This window comes from Notamacropus eugenii, chromosome 2, assembly GCF_028372415.1.
Source record: "Notamacropus eugenii isolate mMacEug1 chromosome 2, mMacEug1.pri_v2, whole genome shotgun sequence".
NCBI lineage: Eukaryota > Metazoa > Chordata > Mammalia > Diprotodontia > Macropodidae > Notamacropus > Notamacropus eugenii.
This window is the reverse complement of record NC_092873.1, coordinates 421,730,443-421,745,926: the sequence shown is the minus strand read 5'-3', so window position 1 is coordinate 421,745,926 and position 15,484 is coordinate 421,730,443. Positions and strand designations below refer to the sequence as shown.

At 37.3% G+C, this 15,484-nt stretch overlaps 1 protein-coding gene across 1 annotated transcript in view; it reads right to left on the bottom strand.

Moving 5' to 3' along the window:
- The window catches only part of USH2A (usherin), a 990,439-nt gene that overhangs the window by 322,091 nt on the left and 652,864 nt on the right, over window positions 1–15,484 (bottom strand). The window contains exon 42 of the mRNA XM_072647832.1: window positions 15,159–15,281. Within this exon, the coding sequence (XP_072503933.1) occupies window positions 15,159–15,281 (123 nt within the window). The remainder of the gene's footprint in view (window positions 1–15,158; window positions 15,282–15,484) is intronic.

Genomic DNA, 15,484 nt, shown 5'->3' with positions numbered 1-15,484 from the left:
TTTGCTAGACAAAGAGATTTGTATTTTACCTTCTAAGTCAGAGGGATTAAACACGCCTTTCACAACACTTTTGAGTCTGACCTAAACCAAGTTAAAATGTGCTTGGAAAATATTTAACAAAAGTAAATTAAAAAAAAAACAAGCATAGATGATATTTCTGATTTAATATGCAACTTGCAGGGATCCTTATTTATGATTTAGTTGCCTGTTTCTATTGAGTTTGAGATGATTGCTATGAGCAATAGAGAGCCATTAAGGTTTGCTGAGTAGGAGGGGGACAACTGAGCTGAATGAAAATTGCTTTGGAAGCTGTATGAAGAAAAGATTGGAGTAAGGATAGATTTGAGAGGAGGAGATCAATTCAGAGGTCATTAATATAATCTAGGTGAGAGATAGTAAGGTACATTTTGAGATATTTCTAGGACACCAAGTTTGAAATGTATAGTAGGCAATTCATGATGTGGAAGTGATAGAGAAGAAAAACTAGATATGTGGATCTGAGTAATCTGCACACACACACACACACACACACACACACACACACACACACAAAATGAATTAAATCTATGAGGTCACTAAAATAGTATAGAGAGAGATGAAAAGAGTACCCATGACAGCATCTTGGGGAATACCCACAGTAAGAGGATATAATATATATGATGTACTAGCAAAGGAGACTAAGGAAAAATCAGGTATCAGTTCATTTTGAAGTCTTTGAGCTCACTGTTCTTTCTTCCTATAATGTACTAGCCTGAGATTGCACCTGTAATCCGCTGGGCTTTTCAATCTTTACATGGCCCTGTTGACAAGGCTGTAGTAATTAACATGTTTATTCCTTTTAGGATATTTAGTTGAATCTCAACAGAACCACAGAATTTCAGTACATTAAGGAAACACAGGGACCATTTGGCTCAGTGAATGAGAAGCCACTCTACTACATGATTCACAATCCACTCTTTGCTTGAAAATCTCTAGTGAGCATTGATTAGAGAAATGCAGATTAAAATAACTGTGAGGTACCATCTCATACCTATCAGAAATGAGAACAGTTGGATGGGATGAAAGAAAATAGGTAGAGTTGTGAACTAGTTCAACCATTCTGGAGAATAATTCAGAACTATGCCCAAAGAGTTATAAAACTTTATATATAGCCTTTGATTCAGCAATACCAATTTGAGTGTGCATCTCAAATAAATCAAAGAAAATGAAACAGGACTTACATGTATAAAAATATTTATAGCAGCTCTTTTTGCAGTAGCAAAGATTTGGAAATTGAAGAAATACTCATTCATTGGGGAATGGCTTAACAAGTTGTGGGATATGATTGTGATATACTACCATGTACAACTGTGCTATAAGAAATGATGAAGGGGGTGGTTTCAGAAAAAGAACATGGCAAGAATTGTATGAACTGTTGCAAAGTGAAATGAGAAAAACCAGGAGATCATTGTGCACACTAAGAGCAATATTGTAATGATGATAAACTGAGAAAGACTTGACTACTCTGATCAATACAATAATGTGAGACAATTCCAAAGAACTCAGAATGAAAAAAATTGCTATCTACCTCCAGAGAGACATCTGATGAATTCTGAGTGCAAACTGAAGTAAACTTTTCTCACTTTCATTATCTTGCTTTTTTGAAATATGACTACTAGGGAAATATGTTTTGTATGATTTCACATGTACAAAACAGAGGAAGAGAATTTGGAACTCAAAATTCAAAAGACAAAAATGTTAAAATAAATAAATAATAAATTAAATGAAGAGGAAAATAGTGAGGGGGACTATGTCATATCTCAAAACAATCAGTTCTACTTATAGCTTTAATTATTGAAAAAATGTTCCTTCTCTATATCTTAAACATTATAAAAAGGTCTCCTACATTTAAAGTAGGATTTAGCTATAATGAATGGATGATTTTATTGTTAACTTGTAATGGTTTATTATAAATGTAAAATTCTAGATAAAATACTAAAATAATATATTTAAAACTATTTACGATAACCAAGTTGAAATTATGTAAGAGATACAAGTATGGATTAGTATCAAGGAAACAATTATCATAACTTCACATGAACTTTATAGCAACCTTATAATCATATCAAGAGATGTAGAAAACCCCTAAGAAGGCTTCATTTATCCTCAGAACTCTAAAAATATAGGTATATAAGGGTCTCTTTTTGATAAGACAAAAGCATACCACAAACTGAAAGGCAGGATTATTGGTAATGGAAAAATATTAGAAACTTATCCAGTAGCTATCAGGATAAAGCAAGGACACCCTCTCTTCTGGCTATTCCATGAGTTTAGAAATGGATAATAATAGGGGAAAAATTTAAGGTTAAATAATTAAAAGTATAGCCATCAGCAAAGCACAGTATTACAAAATTTACAAAACACAAAACCAATAGGGTTAACATAGAAAACTCCAAAAAATCATCAGATAATTTGACTAACATGATTAGTAGTTTTAATAAAGTAGCATAAAAATAATTCTTCAAAACTTGTAAACAATACTAAAAAATTAAAGTAAAAAAAAGATGGAAAGAGAAATTTCATTCAATGTAACTTCAAAATAAAGTCTATGCCAACCTAGCAAAATGCACTTAAGAAGTATAAATGCTACTACAAAATACTCTTTGGAGAAAAAAAAGTTGGGGGTGGAGCTAAGATGGTAGATTAGAAGAACAAACCTCCTCTAGCTCTCCCCCCACAGCCCATAAAATACCTGTAAAAATACTGAACAAATTGTACAGCAGCAGAAGCCACAAAATGACAGAGTGAAACAGATTTCCAGCCCAAGAAAGCCTGGAAGGCTAACAGGAAGGATGTATCATATTGGACTTGGAGCAGAACACAGCCAACCATGGGCCACAAGGCATAGGTAGGACTGGAGCAGGCTTCAGGGTGCAGAATGACAAGCAGCTGCTATGATTCCCAGATTTCTCAACCCATAAATGTCAAAGACAGCTTCAAAGGTCAATAAGAAAAATCTTTCATATGGATGAGATGGGAGAGTGGTCTCTCCCCAGATTCAGCCCAGGTCCCAGGGCAGCAGCAGCCACTGCTGCAGCATCTTCCACTTCTGGAGATCTCAGACTACAGACCCTGGGGGAATTGATCAGCTGATCTGCTCTCAGTCCTGAGTAGTAGTCCTAGGGTAAGGAGGAGTGCTGGCATGGCAGAGCTGGTGGCAGTTGTATGGAGGTAATCCTACTTCCAGTTTCAGGGCAGAAAAGAGTGCTTTTGGTTGCTCCCAGACCAGAGCGCAGGCCAGGAGAGGAATAAACTCCTCTCCCTTGATTGTGCCACCTTGGAGGAACAGAGAACTTATAGGTCCCTAGAGATATCACAGGTAACAGTTGTGCAAAACCTCTGAAGCCTAGGGTAGAATACCCTCTATTTGACAAACAACTGAAATGTCATATAACTGGCTGGGAAAATGCCCAAAAAAGGTGGAAAAATAAGACTACAGAAGATTACTTTCTTGGTGAAAAGGTATTTTCTCCCACCCTTTAGGATGAGAAAAACCAAAGCAATACCATCAGAGGAAGAAAATAAGGTAAAGGCTTCTGCATCCAAAGCCTCCAAAAAAGTATACAATGGTCTCAGGCCATGGAAGAGCTCAAAACTAATTTTGAAAATCAAGTAAGAGAGGTGGAAGAAAAACTGGGAAGAGAAATGAAAGTGATGCAAGAAAATCATGAAAAGTGAGTCAACAGCTTGCTAAAGGAGACCCAAAAACTACTGAAGAAAATAATACCTTTAAAACTAGACTAACCCAAATGGCAAAAGAGGTCCAAAAAGCCAAGAAGGAGTAGCATGCTTTATAAAAGCAGAATTGGCAAAATGGAAAAGGAGGTTCAAAAGTTCACTGAAGAAAACAGTTGTTTAAAAATTAGAACGGAGCAGATGGAAGTTAATGACTTTATGGGAAACCAAGAAATTATAAAACAAAACCAAAAGAATGAAAAAAAGAGAAGACAATGTGAAATATCTCTTTGGAAAAACAACTGACCTGGAAAATAGAACCAGAAAAGAGAATTTAAAAATTATTGGTTTCTCTGAAAACCATGATCAAAAAAAGAGCCTAGACATCATTTTCCAAGAAATTATCAAGGAAAATTACCCTGATATTCTAGAACCAGAGGGTAAAATAGAAACGGAAAGAATTCACTGATCACCTCCTGATAGACATCCCAAAAGGAAAACTCCTATGAATATTGTAGCCAAATTCCAGAGATCCCAAGTCAAGGAGAAAATATTACCAGCAGCCAGAAAGAAACAATTCAAGTATTGTGGAAATACAATCAGGATAACACAGGATCCACATTTTATTTTTTTACATATTGTGTTCCAAAGTCTGTCTCTCCCTTTAACCCTTCCCCTATTCATTAAGAAGGTATGAAATACAATATCTATTACACATGTGAAGTCAGGCAAAACATATTTCCATATTAGTTATGCTGTAAGAAAAGTAAAGAGAAAGAAAAGATTTTTCAATCATCAGTTTTCTCTCTAAAAGTAGATAGTCTTTTTTTTTTTTAACATGAGTTCTTTGGAACTATCTTGGATCCTTGTATTGGTCAACGTAACTAATTTTTTTTCCACTGTAGATTATCATTAAAATATTGTCATTACTTTATACAGTGTTCTTTTGATTTTATTCACTTCACTTTCATCATTTCATATAAGTCTTCCCAAGGTTTTTTCTGAAACCATCTTGCTTGTTGTTTCTTATAAAACAATAGTATTAAATCTCAATCATACACCACAGCTTGTTCAGCCATTCTCCACTTAGTGGAATTCCCCTCAATTTCCAATACTTTGTCACAACAATAAGATCTGCCATCAATATTTTTGTACATATCGATCTTTTAGAAGGGAATTCAAAGTAGAAACTCCTATTTCTGATTCAGTTCAGCAACTCATCCATTTAGAACTTAGTCTTAGAGTTGTCTGGAACCTTGACAGTTCTAATGATTTCTCATGGTTGTGGGATTATTATGTGCCACAGGCAGGACTTAAACCCAGTTTTCCCTACTCAAAGTCTAACCTACTCTTTTTTCTAGGGCTTGCTCCTTTCCCGAAATGGATATGCTGCTTAATTTTAAAAGGTCACATCATTAAAATAAAAAACAAGAGAACAGAAGGAAGTGTCTTTTGCAACTATAGCTAGCAAAATTTCTTAATTCAATAAGGAACAGAGGGAATCATATAAAACAATTTCTATTTGTTAAAATTTTAAAAACTTTTGCACAGACAAAAGAAACGTAACTAGCAAAGGAAGGGAAAATATCAGAAAAAATTCATTCAAATATTACTGACAAAGTCTGATATTCAAATTATGTAGGCAGTTAACACAACCATATGCATGATTTTCCAAATAATAATTGAAAATTATCAATAAGTATATAAATGGCTACTCCAAATCACTGAGACAATAATTGTAAATTTTATCTCAAACTCAAAAAATTGGTAAAAATAACAATGCTGGAGGAACTGTAGAAAAATGGGCATACTGATATACTATTGGCAGAACAGTGAATTGGTCCAGCAGTTATAGAAAGCAATTCAGAATCATGCCATGAAATTGAATAAAATGTCTGTACCTTTTGATTCAGAGATTCCACTGTTGAACATATAAGCCAACAATATCCAAGTCAGAAAGTTACTTGTATCAAAATACTTATAGCAACATTTTTGCAGTTACAAAGAAGTGGGAAAAATTAGGCAACTATCAGTTGAGGTCTAGATAAATAAATTGTGATATTTAAATGTCAGTGGAACATTATCACTTAATAATGAACGTGAGGAATTTATAGAAGCAGGAAACTTTGTGTCAAGTGATCAGGTATAGTTATTGTCCAGGTTGGTTTTGTTTAAATGGTTTTCATTGTTACACTGTAAACTTCCTTAAGTATGTGAGTGTACGAGGAATCTAGGAATTATATTGTTGCAAAAACTAAATATATGAATAAAATTCATTATCATGAAAAAAAGAAATATTATGTAGGTGTATGTCTGTACTATATTATCAATTTATGGTCCTAAAACCTTAAGACTGCTGACTTTGAAAAAGAGGTAATGGAGTGTTGTATTTAAAGTTTTTTGTTAATGTTTCTTTTCTTATCCTAATGATGGTATTTGCATTCATCATGCATCTGTATTTATTCTTCTAATCTATCAAATCTGAAACCATGCTGCCATTTTCATTATTGCTACATGCTACGTGGTCATTCAGTGCTGAAAAGGCAAATGTTTTGCTGAAAAAAATGGAAGATGAAAATTTGTTGTGTTCTATGATGAAATACAGATCTTAACCACTAAAAGGCAAATTCTTCAATACTCAAGTGGAATATGATGGTTTTACAAAATGAATTCTATCTGTTAAGATGTAAGCCATTGAAAACAAATGCAAAGGAAAAATACCATCTGTGCCTATATCAATATCAGGAAATTGTGAAATGGATATGGCCTTCCCTCTCAATCTCCCCTTCTGTTGAAACAAATTCTCTCTTTGTAATGTGGGAGGATGTAAAAAAAAAAAAATCTTATCTGTGATCAAGATGGGGAAGAAGGGGGGAAGAACTTACATTTTTGTTCATCTTAAAGAGTTGCATATGTAATTGTACCTTATAAATTATTTCTCCAACATCATGCAGACACTTTCCATAATACCAATCCATTTTAAAATGGATTATGAAGCAAATTATTTCTGTTATATAGTCTAATCTCAGAATACTAAAGAGGAGTGCCCATTTTATTTCCTGGAACTAAAACTGTTACTATTGCCCCAAATAACTAGGCTACCTTCCAAAGATTTAAATATATTTCTTATAATGAAACTGCGATTATAATAGAATGCATTGTTGTAAGAATTAAGATTTCTTTCCATCCTAGTGTTTATATTTAGATAGGTTGGTGATTTGATTTTCAAAAAGTACTACTGTTTGAATGAGGGGACAGTATACTCATTTTTATTTTTCTTCATTTAAAGATAATACTTCTAAAGTTTTCTTGTAAGAAGATTTTAGAATAAAGTCCAGTAATAAGCAGTGACATTAAAAAATAAACTTTTCTCAAAAATTACACGTGACTGAAAAGGGTAGCGACTATGTCACATTTAGTGGTGTTACTTCATTGGCAAGTAAGCTATTATCGTCAGCTCTGTTTCCTCCACTGAAACAATAAATTACAGTACGCTATTCTCTGTCCTTTATTCTGCCTTAGTTTATGAATGAAGTCCTGAAAGAAATAGTGCCTTTATACTTTTTTCCCTCTATCCTATTTTTTTTCTATCTGAAGGATCACAAACAGAGGCAGTAAGTATGTAATGCTGAAAAACCTAAAGATTGATTGATAACTGAAATTGAGGTAGTTCCTGCCATCTTGTCAAGCCCTTCATGACAGGGGTTTCATGACTCACATAGGGCAGAGCCATGCAACAGCAGCACGTTCACCAGATTTTCCAAGTGATGAAAATGTCAGGAAATCCAAAGTTATGGTTCCCCCAACAACCATAACTTGGCCACATTGCACAGAGTTATTAAGGGAGAAAAGTTAGAACCTGACAGGTAGCATAAACCTATGGTTACACTGGGGCTGTGTCTATACATACAAAGGGAAATAGAGTTTTGAGGTCATTATCAAGATAATTCAAGGAGAAAATCTTCTTTTGTCAAAAAATAGTTGTGTAACTAAAGGAGAAGGTTTTTTATTTTGTTTTATTATTATTTCTGATGGATTATTCAGGAAATCACTCATTGTTTCACTTAATATGTATCATTATTCCCAGAATAAAACTGTCCAAGAATATTCTGAAGTTCACAATTTCATTGGATAGATTGGGGTATTCTATGTGTGTATAGACACTTCTATGTGTACCCACACTGTATAATAAGAAGCCTTGATTTGGAGTTCAAAGAATCTGACTTTAAATCCAGGTTCTGTTGTTTGCCACCTGGGTGACTTTGGGCAGTCACTTAGTCTCTTTGGGCTTCACTTTCCTTATCAAAATATTAAAGGGTTCAACCTTAAAATTCCTTCCAGCTCTAAATCTGTGATTCTAAATAAAGCAAGCTGTTAGAGAAATTGGTCCCAACATATATCCACTGTATTCACAGAAATATTCATTTGAAAATTTAAACTCCATACTTTCACCTCTCTAGGATAGCAACTCCAACGTCATCAAAACAATCACACACCCTGAGGGTAACAACTCTACAATGGATAGAGTATTGGGCTTGGAGTCAGGAAGACCTCTGTAGTGGTTTTTCTTTAAAATCTTATAACGGTTATTACTGAACCCTGAGAGCAAGAAACTTAACTTTAGTAGTGGTTCTGTTACTAATTAGCTTTGAGATCTTAGGCAAGTAATTCAACTTCTCTTCATTACCTCATCTGTAAAATGAGGCTGGTTGGTTTCATAATCTCTAAAGTCCCTTCTAGCTCTAAAATTCTAGGAACACTGAACAATCACCATTCCCTTTCCACTTTCTTCATTATTATCTCAGTTCAATTAACTAGCTAATGGCTCTCAGCAGGCAGCACCACCAGCTCAAGTTTTCTAAGAAGTCCCAGGTGAGGTCTGTCTAGGTATTTCTTGGATGTAGGAAAATTTGCTTACACTGACCAACTGAGAATTCATACCCTCCTAGTAACATGCCACTTCAATCTATTATGGGATGTAAAATGGATAATTTTGGTTACATTAAATTAAAAAAGGTTTGTACAAACAAAATCAATGCAGCTAAGAACAGAAGAAAAACAGAAAACAGGAGAATTTTTACAGCAGTTTTCTCTGATAAAGGCTTGATTTCTCAAATGTATAGAGAAATGAGTCAAATTTATAAGACTACAAATTATTCCCCAATTGATAAATGGTCAAAGGATGTGAACAGGCAGTTTTTGGGTGAAAAGAATCAAAGCTATCTATAGTCATATAAAAAATGCTCCAAATCACTACTGATCAGAGAAAGATTATGTTTTTTGGAGGGGGGAAAGGCAAGGCAATTGGGCTTAAGTGATTTGTCCAAGGTAACACAGCTGATAGGTGTGTCAAGTATCTGAAGCCAAATTTGAACTCAGGCTCTCTTGACTCCAGGGCCTGTGCTCTACTCACTGCACCACCCAGCTGCCCCAATAGAAAGACAAATTAAAACAAGTGAGATACTACCTCACACCTATCAGATTGGGTAATATGACAGAAAAAGAAAAAATGACAATGTAGGGGACGTGGGAAAATTGGGACACTAATGCATAGCTGAAGGACTTGTGAACTGACCCAACCATTCTGGAGAACAATTTGGAACTATACCCAAATGGCCATAAAACTGTGACCCTTTGACCTAGCAGAACTACTACTTGTCTATATCCCAAAGAGATCAAAGAAAAAGGAAAAGGACTTATAAGTATGAAGATATTTATGGCAATTCTTTTAATGGTAGCAAAGAACTGGTGACTGAGGAGAGGACCACCAACTGTAAACAAGTTGTGGTATATAATCGTAATGAAATACTGTTGTGCTATAAGAAATAATGAGCAGGAGGGGCGGAGCCAAGATGGAGGAGTAGAAAGACGCACATACCCATAGCTCCGAACCCACAACCCACAGAACGGCTACAGGGGAGAAACTCATGGCGAATTCTGCACCCAGAGGCCACAGAATATTGGAGTGAGGGAGATTTCTGTTCCGGAGGGACCTGCAAACCTCTCGCGGGGGGTCCTTCCCGCGCGGACTGGGCACCGGGACAGGGAGCTGAGGGCAGCCCTGCAGCGGCCGCGGCACCAAGAGGAAAAGATCCGAGCGGGCTTCGGGGACGGGATCTCCAGCGGCCACGCGGGTCCCTCCACCCACAGAGGGACCTGCAAACCTCTCGCAAAAGGTCCGTCGCGCTGCAGACGCGGAGCCCAGTCCAGCCCAGACCTGCTGTGGCCACAGCACCAAGAGAAACAGACCCGAGCAGGCTTCAGGGACAGGATCTCCAGCGGCTGCTCAAGTCCCTCCGCCCACAGGTGACGGGGGTCGGTGAGAGAGTCTCTTTGGCGGGTCAAGAGGGGAGTGGGGTGCCCCCATGATTTGGGCCCCCCCAGGAGGTAGAAGCTGAGAGGCGGCTGCAGACAGGGGCTCCCCAAGCTGGCGGGAGCCTGGATCCATTGTGGAAGGTCTGTGCATAAAGCCCCTGAGGGAACTGAGCCTGAGAGGCGGCCCTGCCCCAACCTGACCACCTGAACTTAATTCTCACACTGAATAGCAGCCCTGCCCCCGCCAAAAGCCCTAAGGCTGGAAGCAGCATCTGAATCTCAGACCCCAAACACTGGCTGGGAGGACCAGGAGGGGAGGTGGGTGTGAGGAGAATATTCAGAGGTCAAGTCACTGGCTGGAAAAATGCCCAGAAAAGGGAAAAGAAATAAGACTATTGAAGGCTACTTTCTTGGAGAACAGACATTTCCTCCCTCCCTTTCTGATGAGGAAGAACAATGCTTACCATCAGGCAAAGACACAGAAATCAAGACTTCTGTGTCCCAGCCCACCCAATGGGCTCAGGCCATGGAAGAGCTCAAAAGGAATTTTGAAAATCAAGTTAGAGAGGTGGAGGAAAAGCTGGGAAGAGAAATGAGAGAGATGAAAGAAAAGCATGAAAAGCAGATCAGCTCCCTGCTAAAGGAGAACCAAAAAAATGTTGAAGAAATTAACATCTTGAAAACTAACCTAACTCAATTGGCAAAAGAGGTTCAAAAAGCCAATGAGGAGAAGAATGCTTTCAAAAGCAGAATTAGCCAAATGGAAAAGGAGATTCAAAATCTCACTGAAGAAAATAGTTCTTTCAAAACTAGAATGGCACAGATGGACGCTAAGGACTTTGCGAGAAAGCAAGATATCACAGAACATAGCGAGAAGATTGGAAAAATGGAAGATAATGTGAAATATCTCATTGGAAGAACAACTGACCTGGAAAATAGATTCACGAGAGACAATGTAAAAATTTTGGGACTACCTGAAAACCATGATCAAAAGAAGAGCCTAGACATCATCTTCCATGAAATTATCAAGGAAAACTTCCCTGAGATTCTAGAACCAGAGGGCAAAATAAATATTCAAGGAATCCACAGAACACTGCAGGAAAGAGATCCAAAAAGAGAAACTCCTAGGAACATTGTGGCCAAATTCCAGAGTTCCCAGGTCAAGGAAAAAATATTGCAAGCAGCTAGAAAGAAACAATTCAAGTATTGTGGAAATACAATCAGGATAACACAAGATCTAGCAGCCTCTACATTAAGGGAATGAAGGGCATGGAATAGGATATTCCAGAAGTCAAAGGAACTAGGACTAAAACCAAGAATCACCTACCCAGCAAAACTGAGTATAATACTTGAGGGGAAAAAATGGTCTTTCAATGAAATAGAGGATTTTCAAATTTTCTTGATGAAAAGACCAGAGCTGAAAAGAAAATTTGACTTTCAAACACAAGAATGAAGAGAACCATGAAAAGGTGAACAGCAAAGAGAAGTCATAAGGGACTTACTAAAGTTGAACTGTTTACATTCCTACATGGAAAGACAATATTTGTAACTCTTGAAACATTTCAGTATCTGGGAACTGGGTGGGAGTACACACATACACACGCACACACGCACACATACATAGGGACAGAGTGCACAGAGTGAATTGAAGAGGATGGGATCATATCTTAAAAAAAAAATGAAATCAAGCAGTGAGAGAGAAATATATTGGGAGGAAAAAGGGAGAAATTGAATGGGGAAAATTATCTCTCAGAAAAGAGGCAAGCAAAAGACTCATTAGTGGAGGGATAAAGAGGGGAGGTGAGAGAAAAACATGAAGTCTACTCTCATCACATTCCACTAAAGGAAAGAATAAAATGCACACTCATTTTGGTAGGAAAACCTATCTCACAATACAGGAAAGTGGGGGAGAAGGGGACAAGCAGGGTGGGGGGGATGATAGAAGGGAGGGCATGGGGAGGAGAATGCAATTCGAGGTCGACACACATGGGGAGGGATAGGATCAAAAGAGAATAGAAGTAATGGGGGACAGGATAGGATGGAGGGAAATATAGTTAGTCCTATACAACACAACTATTATGGAAGTCATTTGCAAAATTACACAGATTTGGCCTATATTGAATTGCTTGCCTTCCAAAGGGAAGGGATGGAGAGGGAGGGAGCTAAAGAAGTTGGAACTCAAAGTGTTAGGATCAACTGTAATGTTCTTACCACTAGGAAATAAGAAATACAGGTAAAGGGGTAAAGAAAGCTATCTGGCCCTACAGGACAAAAGAGAAGATGGAGACAAGGGCAGGGAGGGATGATAGAAGAAAGAGTAGATTGGTCACAGGGGCAATTAGAATGCTTGGGTTTGGGGGGGGAGGGGATAAAAGGGGAGAAAATTTGTAACCCAAAATTTTGTGAAAATGAATGTTAAAAATTAAATAAATAAATAAAGAAAGAAATAAAGAAATAATGAGCAGGATGGTTTCAGAAAAACCTGGGAAGATTTATAAGATTTAATACATAGTGAAGTGAGTAGAACCAGGAGAACACTGTAGATGGTAACAGCAGTATTTTATGACATTCAATTTTGAATGAGTTAGCTATTCTCACCAATACAATGAACCAAGACAATTCTGAAGGACTTGTGATGAAAAATGCTGTATACCTGTAGAGAGAGTGCTGATGAAATATGAATGCAGATCAAAGAATGTATTTTTTTTACTTTACTTATTTCTCTCTTTTTTTTGGTCTGTTTTCTTTTATACCATGGCTAATATGGAAATACATTTTCAATGACTTCACATGAATAATCTATAACATATTGCCTGCCTGTTCAAGAAAGGAAGATGGGGCAGGGAGGAAGAAGGCAGAGAATTTAGTACTCAAAATTTTAAAAAGTGAATGTAAAAATTGTTTTTAAATATAATCAAGAAAAAAATTCTTTGTCTAACATTCAAATGTTACTAAAATTAGGGGCATCCATACCTTTCCAGTGTCATATAACAGGAGTAGCACATATCCTATTCTTGTGTATACTTTGTTTGGCCCTGTGGGGTATGGTACAGGGATTTTGGTCCCTTACTACAGAACATAGACAGTCCATGTAGCTTCCCCACCTCATAGAGTGATATAGGAAAGATGACTCACTGCTGAGTTCCAATAAGCAGTCAGCTGACCTTGAAAAAGAAGTGAATCTAACCTTCAGCACTTTCTCTTTCTGTCTATAGAATCCATGGAGATTCAATAAAGTCTTTACTTGGGCTTCTTGGTGTGGGGGGCAGGGTAGAACTTCCCAACTCCTCTATACCTATCATAGCAATTTGCACAAGTGAACTTGAACATTGTTGTTCAGACCAGAACCAGCCTGGACCTTAGTTCCCTGGCCTGCCTTTTCCATTTCTTTCCATGGGTTTAGTTGAAGAAACAATCATCCTGAGAGAGGAATTTCAGTGGCTCTCTTGATCATTTGGGAAATACTACTTTTCTCAGTGGTAGTTGAACTGCCGGAGGTACTCCATACAATGACCATAATGCTTTTTAGAGAAGATAATCATTGGCAGGAAAATGAGCCCAAGATCTAGTGTGAACCTAGATGGATCTGATCAAGCAATGCAGAGCCATGGTGAAGGTCAAATGACTATTCAGACACTTATAAAATGTTTAATGTTTTGATATTTTAAGTATCAAACTCCCAGAAGGGAATATTTTTCATTGTGATACATGCTTCCCTGGAAAATGTAATCAATGACTCAAAATGCATTTTTCAAAAGGAATGAATATGATTCCTTGAGGGGCAGTGTACTATAATGGAAAGAACAGTAGAATTCTGGCCAGAAGATATGAATTTGAGATCTGTTCCAACTACTGACTAGCTATGGCCAAGTTACCAAACCTTTCTGATTCTCTAACTTGATCTATGAAGTATAAATCATTCTATGGAGATTAGTGTGAGGATCCTTCAGTCAGTCAACAAGCATTTATTAAGCACATACTATGTGCCAGGCCCTGTGCAAAGCACTGGGAATACAAAGAAAAGGAAAAAAGGAGCTCTTTTTTTCAAGAAGCTAATATTCTAATGAGGAAGATCTTTAATTAACTATGAATTTACAAGATAATAGAGTGGAAATGGAAGGCAATATCAAAGGAAAGGCAAAAGCAGGAAAGGTAGGAGGGCTGTACACTGAGAAAAGTCTCTTCCAGAATGTGGAATTTGAGAAATCCAGGAGGTGAGATGGAGGTGAGGAGGGAGGGCATTTCAGACATGGGGTACATAGTATGAGAACTTGGTGGTGCAGTGTTTAGAGCATTGGGCTTGGAATCAGGAAGACTCATCTTCATGAGTTCAAATCTGACCTCAGATACTTACTAGTTGTGTGAGCCTGGGCAAGTTACTTAACCCTGTTAGCCTCAGTTCCTCATCTATGAAATGGGTTGAAGAAGGAAATGGCAAACCGCTCCAGTATGCCAAGAAAACCGCAAATGAGGTTCTAAAGAGTTGGACACAACTGAAGTAACTCAACAATACAGAGCCAGTTAAAACAGAGATCTGAGAGTAAAAGTAAATTGTAAGAAGATTGAAAAGGTGGGAAGGGTCTGGGTTGTGAAGAATTTTAAATGGCAAACCATTTTTATATTATCATACTTCTCTGGTTCTTCATCTCCATCTGTAAAATGGAAATCATTCTGTGGTAATTATCATGAGAATCGAGCAAAACAGACCATGATAACTGCTTTGCAAAATGCTTTACGCAGAAGGGAGTATTTTGATTACTGCTGCCACAATTGTTATTGCAGCTACTGAGGTATTTCTCCAGCCCACCCTGTGCTGTAACACTATCAAAGTTCCCTCTTGAATAATGCATCTCTATAGAGAGTATCTGGCTGCCGGTGAAGATACTGACGTCATCCAAAGTCTAGCTGCAAAACATTGTTAATGTTTTTAAATGCACAGTTCGGAGTGACGAACAATTACCCTTCCGACTGTTGCAGTACAATGATTAATGCCGTGGATGAGAACAGAACATGTTTTTATTACATAACTGATAATCTGATCACACAACAGAGACACAAAGAACACTGAACTATTGAATACACCCTAAACAAAATGCCAGCGTTAGTTTTTATAGTTTGCGTAATCTCACCTGCTAAGACCCTTATCTTCGTAAAACCGCTGAGTTCCTGAGTAAATAGTGCGCCACAGATTTAAATCTTCAGGGGGATTTGATGCAAGTGGTTGCTGGATTTTACGTCTCAGAAGCTCATATCTAACACAAAAGACAAGGAGGACACTGGGATTATCTCAACTAATGTTAGTACCGAAATTCAGGTTGGTGTGTGTATGTGTTTATGTATGTGTGTGTGTGTGTATCTATTTAAGGAGAACACATCATTTTGTTCTTACAGCTTCCAAGTTTCACAGTTTTTTTGGCAGGTGTTAGGCTTTTAGTCAGTTATTAAAAAAACTGCT